Source organism: Arachis ipaensis, chromosome B02 (genome assembly GCF_000816755.2).
Source record: "Arachis ipaensis cultivar K30076 chromosome B02, Araip1.1, whole genome shotgun sequence".
Taxonomy (NCBI): Eukaryota; Viridiplantae; Streptophyta; class Magnoliopsida; order Fabales; family Fabaceae; genus Arachis; species Arachis ipaensis.
The window spans coordinates 61732826-61741026 of record NC_029786.2 but is presented as its reverse complement, the minus strand read 5'-3'; the positions used below and the strand labels follow the sequence as shown (position 1 = coordinate 61741026).

General features: G+C 37.7%; 1 protein-coding gene across 2 annotated transcripts; it reads right to left on the bottom strand.

The window, feature by feature from the left end:
• On the bottom strand, positions 463 to 4032 carry LOC107625344 (multiple organellar RNA editing factor 2, chloroplastic-like). Of its 2 annotated transcripts, none has more exons than XM_021115866.1 (4): positions 3555 to 4032; positions 2265 to 2362; positions 2116 to 2181; positions 463 to 1027 (listed from the first exon to the last, which is right to left on the bottom strand). In XM_021115866.1, exons 1-4 carry the CDS (start codon positions 3959 to 3961, stop codon positions 1023 to 1025), a joined length of 576 nt encoding a protein of 191 aa, XP_020971525.1. In that variant the 5' UTR covers positions 3962 to 4032; the 3' UTR covers positions 463 to 1022. The 2 variants fall into 2 exon arrangements, with proteins under 2 accessions (XP_020971525.1, XP_016183451.2); XM_016327965.2 differs by having other exon boundaries at positions 497 to 995; positions 3555 to 4028.

Genomic DNA, 8201 nt, shown 5'->3' with positions numbered 1-8201 from the left:
CAATCTTCATTATGAAAATTTGTTCAATTTTAGTCGTATTTTACTTTAGTTCCAACTCACTGCTGAGTTAGTTTCAAATGCTTCTAAGTGAATATTATAATTTTCATTCACGTTTGCCTTCATTCACATTCTGAATCTAATCTTGAAAGTGAATAAATCTTATCAATCTAATAAAGTGAATAAAGGAAGGACACTAAAAACATATATTTTATGTATATCTGTGTACTACTCTATCTATCAAAAATCTGTGTTTTAACAAACAAACAATGGACATATACTACCGTGTCCATGTCTCACTGTCCATCTCTCTAACGAAAACGTTGCCTTATATAACATAAAAACTAACTTCTAAATGAAAACTAGCTGCACTAACTTAATTTCCTACTGATATAAATAGCTATCCATTATTAGCTAATCCATATATCAACACAAGGGACGAAAAAAAAAAATGCAAGTTGCTAGACCAAATGCTAATTATATATCAAGACCAGGTTCAACTCAAAATAAGACCCGTCAAACTTCAAAAAACCAAGGAAAAGCACTTTTTCAGATCAAGTGTGAGCTAACAGCATAAAGATTAGAAACAGTAACATTAGACGGAGATATCTTTTATGGTCAGCATTCTGCTAAATATGAAAAGCTATTACAAAGAATAGAATCCACCTGATACGTTTCCAACTGAGTATTGTTATTTAGAACATATCTGGCCACCTAAATATATCTCTGCCTTATAACATGATGCAAACATGATTTGTTTAATTGTGTTGGCATCCAAAGGCTACAAACTGAAGCAGATTCCAATCCTTATGCAAAGCATCTACATCTCTCTCCCTCTCATCAACACTTGCTCCTTCACCTTATGCTTTATCTGCGTCGAGCATACCTTGTTCTATCATTGTATCTTGGCCTGTCTTGATGCCGTTGTGGCTGTGGCTCCACCCTTCTCTGTCTTTCAGGTGATCTCTGGACGATTTCTCCATTCACAAATAGTTCAGCTGGACCAATGCATTTGAAAATGACTATTAGCCTGAGCCATGAAACATAACATGGAGGCGAAAAGAACTCAGCTTCCACTAGTCCAGTATGTTATACTTTAATGCTAAATATAGTAATATAGAACGAGATAAACAACTGCAAAATTATCAAATCTATGGAGAATGGTGGAGAAATTTGGTGTGAATAAGATCATTAATAAGGAGTATAACAAATTCTGATATTTGAAATTCGTGCAAATACTATATTGGGGCAGACCCTGTGATTTATCAACCAACATCAGAAACAAGTAGCCTAATGAAGAGCAGTTGAAGTTAGTTAATAATTCGGCATCAGTATGATTGATGAACCAACAGAACAGGGTAGGAGTGAAATTCAATGTTAGTCCATTAGCGTTCAGAGCTAGACATTACCTAGTAAAGCCAGACTACTAATGAAGGGACAAAAAACAGTGTTATATGCAGATGAAGTAGAAAAATACTGACCGATATGGATGGTAAGATAGATAACAAAAATAATATCAACAGCTACAGGGGAGTACAAGCATAATTTCAAAATTAAAATTTTGGTAAAAAGAATCAATTGATTTCTGATTTAGGGAATCTATAAAGCAAAGCAGGACTATAGAACAGATGAAGGAAAGTTGTAAGTGGATGTGATGTGGTTTCATGTATCAACTCCAATGATTCTGCAACTACAGGATTGATGAAATGATAGTAATGATAGTGAATCTAACAAGCTAAAATGTATGTTGGCGGACTATTATAATTTGTTCAGACTAATGTCAATGCATTTCTGTATATTTAACTGTTAAAGATGACAAAAATCCTGACAATATTACGACATAAGCCAGAGTGCCAGACCTTAATAGAAGGTACAGCATTTTGGAGATGGATGTGTTCTTAAGGAACAAACTAATTGGAGCACCAGAAGCTTGTGTAACATTTCACTAGGTTTGCTAGCAGTTAGAACTCAAAGATATTCCTTACCCACCACACTAGTTTTCCAAGCCAAGTCAAATAGTAAGCTAAACATTTTATTACTTTTATGAGAACCCCAGGATGTAAAGTACAAAAAGTATAAACATACAGGAGCTCAAAATAGAAGCAGATAAACACTCACCACCATAGTCCTTGTTTTCAGGATCAACATATGAATCTGGGAGAACAAACAGAACTCCAGGCAACCCTATTAAAAGAAGAAACGGAAAGTGTAAATACAACTGCAGCAAAATGCAGTACTAATAAGGCATACACATTTCCATTACAAACCTTCCAGCTTATTAGAGGTCTCTTCATCAATCTCACATCCAAACCCGAAGTACCTCTCACATGAAACATTGTAAATCTTCTTCTTAGCTTCCTCTTCACTAAAAACCAAGAATAATGATACAACTCATTACTCGTGCAAAACTAACAACAGTGCAGTAAATCATATTGGGCATACATGCAAAATAAACAACACAAGCTACCAATATGCTAAGATAAATCATCCCCCAAAAAGAATTGAATGTTTTCTATCTTCAAGAGAGACTCATATACCAAATAATCAATTAAAACACAAAACACCAATTTTAAAAAACAAAAACAAAATACTTTTTCTATGCTTAACAGACCTGGTAAAAAACATAAAATAAAAAGGACATGTCAGTAGTAACCTATGAGCCAAAATTATATCAGAAATCCAAAAGATAGGAAATTTAACGAACCAAGAGTGATGTTTATATAGTACTTTGTTTCGTATATGTATGAGGAAACTAGCAAAATGAGGGAGATAAAGTCTTCTATAATAAAACTCATTGTGTTTATTCGAGTCTTCTATATTCGCAACTTGTTAAACATTGAACTTTTACACTACAAACCTTCCCTTTCCTCCCGTATCCTCTTAAACCCCAACTTGCAAACAACTATTAACGACACTTGTAATAGAGTATAGAAATTGATGATTCAAGTATTTGCTGTCTCTTTCTGTAATTACTGTAACTACAGTGACTAATACAACCAGAGGTCCCTTGGAATATGTTGAAGCATATGTCATTTACCATAAACCAGAGGCAAGTCCAGATTATAACAAAAACTTAAAACCGAAGCAACAAAACAGAGATAAAGATAATTCATATGCTTAAACCCAATAAAATAAAATAAATATAAACTCAATGGCAATACATAATTACATTCACAAAACTCAAAGAATAAAAAATTATCGAGAGAACAACAAATTTATTCCCTTGAAATTATGGAATTGACAATTTAGCCTTCTAAAAAAGACGAAAACAGAAACACTCATAGTCCTCTAGGCTTTATTTGGATTGTCTCTAAGACAAAACTAGATAAGAAACACACAAACTATAGATAGAAAATCCAAAGGCAACTGTAAAGGTCAGGGTACATAAATGCAAACGCAAAGGCAACTGTAAAGATAAATAATGTTTTACAAAATGCTCCAATTTCATTCAAACTAAGTTTTGGCACATTTTGTCAAACAACATTCAAACTCAAGATTATTCAAATTTCAGCTACAACAAAGAAATTAAAACAAATATATCAAAAAATCAGCAATACCTTCCAAGGACCTTGGCGAGGGTCTGAATGTAGCAATCGATCATCTGTTGCTTGGTGGCACCCTCGCCACCGGGCTTGTCCATGACGATCAGCCAATGTTCGTAATCGCACCCTGGGAACAGCGGGGCCATGTCGGTGGGCGGCCGCTCGCTGAAGTTGGAACCCGACGAGCTGTTGTTCAGCGGCGAGTAAGCCAAGTTCTCAGCGGCGCGGTTGGCATTGCAGCGGACGGCGGTAAAGCGGGCGGCAACGGGAGGGAGGGAGCGACAGAGGGCGGCGGCAGCGGGGTTGTGACGACGGGCGAGGATGAGGGTTGGGAGCGGAGGGGCGGCAGTGGAGTGAAGGCAGCGTGGAAGGAGGAAAGAGAAGCGAAGGGAGCAGACAGACAGTGATCTTGCCATCGCCATGGTTGAAATAACCACTATGGATGGTATGAAGTGATATATCAGATATTATGAAGAGTAGAAACGGAAGTGGAAACACCGAAGCAGAAATTGGGGATTTTACTTTATTTATTTATATATTTAATAAAGTATTAAACTGACTCTAAATGTTCCACTGGTATCGAACGAAGTATGGTTGTTAGAGGCACCCTAGCTGGGAATGAGTGCATTCCAAAATAATGAACCTGCTGAGTCACGTGAACGACCAATCAACACGCTTCAACACTTCAATACGGATCTGGTACCATAACACGTGGCCAACAACCGCGGTAACGGTCCCTCTCTTGCTTGTTGTTTAAAATGTTGGAGTCTTATTGTTAAAGCGTAATGGTCAATATGTCCAACTTCTCTCCTTTCCAGTCCTGTCTAATTGGCGCAGTCGACTTCTAAAATTCTCAACCCAAGTTCTATACGTCAATCACCTGAATGGAAACTGACTAACGTTTATATGTACCAAATCTCCGACGAGTACGTCAGCATAACTATCTCAAGATCAGTCACAACTTACCTGTCTTCTCAAAGGTCTCCAAGCCAATTTTCCCCCAGGTTCTCCGGATAGTCTAGTGACAGGTTAATATCAAGTCTTATGGTACACGTCTCCACCAGACGCAGGAAAAGCTTCGAATCTAAGGACCAAGTGCGTACTTCCGAAAGATTCTTACCAGTTTCTCCTTACCTCCTTAGAACCACTCCACGTTAAGTACCTATTCGACTTCCGAGAATGCCACGGAAACCCTTTTACCGTATTCCTGTTTAAACCATTGTACCTATTCTTTTAAGTAGTTAAGCTCCTCCTCTGGTCCTTCTATCTACTCAACCGTCCTTTATCTCAAATACTACTATGTTGCCTCCGATCTTCCTTCCGATATCATTCGACAACGTTCGTCACCATATACTCTTTCCTTTATGTGATCTTCGTCTACAGCGCGAGGTTCGTACGTTTCCTATACCTATTTTTATGATCCATGAAAGTATTGAACCGTAGCCGTTCTTCCTCCTTGTTATCTTAACTACGGGACTACTAGTTGCCTTCCAACTATTCTTTAGTTCGAGCCTAGTTCTAACGATAGTCTCTAAAAATATTTCTAAATATAGTGGTCCTCTCTAGTGACCACCACCTCAAATCCCTGCCTGACCATTTTTCCTAAATACTTCTCCTTAGGTATCGCAACCTCTCTAATGGCTGTAGCCTCCTCTAAGCTCTCCGATAAACCCTAACACTCAGTAGGTTTCGTGGTCCTTCACTACCCATATTGTACTTAAAACAATTCTTCACGACCCCACTCTAACCATGTCTCAAATGGTTTCGCCAATACCTAAAGAAAGCTAGAAGTTCCGACGGAAGACTGTGGTTATAATGAACCCACCGAGAACGTGGATTCATGTGACCTCGGTTCCTCTAATTCCTGGAGGCCGGCTAGTCGTACCATCCAACACAAATGTTTCACTAAAGTTTTCACTACCAATCCTCCTACTCTTGTCAGTACGGTCCAGATCACCCCCTCTGCGTCTCGCGGAAACACTTCCCAGCCTTGTATGTACTACACCGAGAATAACGAACGCTTTGTCACGTTACCGACTTCTGTTCTTCCTTCTTTCACCGTTAGTAGTGTGATCTGAAAGTCTTCCGAATACTAGCCCAATTTACCTCGAAACACCTGTAACATGATGTCTTCTACCCGAAACGGACCTTTACCTCCCTTACCCAGTTTATCACACAACCGTGTCGCAGATACAGCTAGGGCCATTTACCGAGTGGTAGATTTGAAAAATTCTACCTCTCCCCAAACTCTGTTCCACTGGGCGACAGAGGCAAGAACAAACAAGATCACCAACTACAAGACGGGTCTACCATCCCCTCCGTCAGTCCTTGTCTACATAACACGGCGACGATCAACCATTCCTGTTATATCTCAACAGTGTGGAGGTCAAGCGTCTACTGTGATATAACAAGACAGGTGGTCTTCTCCTCTGGTAGTCTTTGATACGGTCTAACGATTCCACGAAACTCCACTACAGCCCCAATTGGTAATTAAAACTATTTAGTTCAAATTAAGGTTAGTTGACACTTGTCGTCACCTGCATGTTGTACACGTTGAACAACCCCACGTTCCTCCGGACGGAGGGTAAGTCTATAGAACCGTAAGGAAATCCTCGCTTGGGTTCTAACCAGTCCTAGACCTTTGACTATTAACTGTTCCACCTCCTCTTCGAGTCGGACATCTTCCGTTTCCAGGAGTTATTTCGCTCATTCGACCAGGAATAATTTAGATACAATTTATCGAACGGCCATATGATGAACTCAGACATATTCTACAGTTTCCGTCACCGTCTTTTCAACTATAACGACGTCTCTTCTAAGGACACCTCATTCCTCCTTCCGTCCTTACCAAACCGCGATCAATTCACCCTCTACCAAGTTCGGGGATTTTTTAACCCACCTAACCCTCATCCACTACGGCACCAGTCTTTGTGACGTGATGATAAGTTCACCACCACCGTGAAAAGTTTTCTTCTTACAGGAAATACCTTCTTCCACCACACGAGAACGATACTAAATTCGGGGTCACACTACAATATACGAGTTTGTAATGGATGATTTCCCCCAGGTACATTCCTATAGACAGTTGACGTCAAGTTCCTATCACGATACTTCCTATTCTACTAACGCCTCAACAGATACCTCCACCCCCTGCTTTCCGCCTGAGCTAAAACTCTCCTATAGACCGATGTTTCACCAGGCAATTTCTACTCAAAAGACTCCGAAAAGAGGTAAAGTTTGGTTTTTCCTAGTCAATATCCCCTAACACCCAAGACCCTACCCGCTCTCACCTAGACCTTAAAGGTCACCTCCGCTCTGAATATGGTTACCCTCAAGCTAAATCACCAAGTTAACGTACTCTACAATTCTTGACATTTCGACCGTGTACTATTCGTTCGGTCTTAAAAAACCTTCAAACTATTTCTTCCATATAAAAGTTGATTGAGAAAACACGTCCATCATGTTGGTCTTAGCGAGGGCCTCCTGTATTGGTCGATGTCAAAGTGTTCTTGGGATACCTTTTCAAACCACAGCGGTGCTCACCTTGATAAATAAACCAAATGTGACTATCCTTCTCACTTATGATTTCTTTCCGATGAATCTAACCCTTAATAATCAATTCCACTATTGTACACGCAAAACACATTATTTCTTCAACTTGTATGAGTAGTAAACAAAGACCCAACGCTCAAATGAACCGTCCACATCACAATTACCGATGAACTTAAATCCTCTAGCACCTGATAAGGCTCGAGTGATTTTCTTGTGAAACTCTCAACCTGTCCACAACGATTGTCTTTCCATCTCGCGTTGTTTACCGAATAAACAAAGAAAAGTCAATAAACCTTGTGAACTGATCTTTCCTTGACAACCTAAAAATTATTGTTCCTTCCCTCACGTCTACTCCATAAGGTCTTTAGAAATTTGTCACAATCTCTTACCTCATCAAATCTAGGAAAAACAACAACTACCAATACGGCCTCTACTGTAATTTTTTCAAAAAAAAGGATGAACAAGTACAACATCAAAGCTAGACCAACAACGAGATGAAAAAACATAACTCGAGAGAATAAGTTTTTTTTTTATTTATTTATTTCTAGCCATCTTTAAGAAGATCACCTTTCTCTTCAGTTCACATAGTAACTCGTCTCTTTCTTCACTATATCTATGCTGTTGTATTTGTTTATCTCTTTATTTTTTGAGTTATTAATATTAATTCTTTTTAATTTTTTTCATTTTCCAGATTGAAAAATAAAAATTAAAAATTTTTAATTTTAATAATTTTATTGATACTGTACCGCACAATTTGAGTAAAAATAACCATTCACAAATTAATGTGTACGATCAACAGTGTTAATTATAAAATATAGTAATTAGCAACTCTTTTAACACTTACTTTACTATCTTTCTCTAATAATAAATTAAACATTAGAACTTTACTAAATTAACTATTTTATAAAATCTTAATTTAAATTATTTTATTAAGTAGAAATTTCTTTATTAAATTGGTAATTAATATATATGAGCATTATTCGCTGTAGTTTTAGGTTAAAGGTTATAAATCAATAAAACATTAAGAAATTTTAAAAAACTCTAGTAAAATTACTAAAATTCGAAAATTTTTATAAAAACAATAATAAATTTTAAAAAAATTTAAATAAA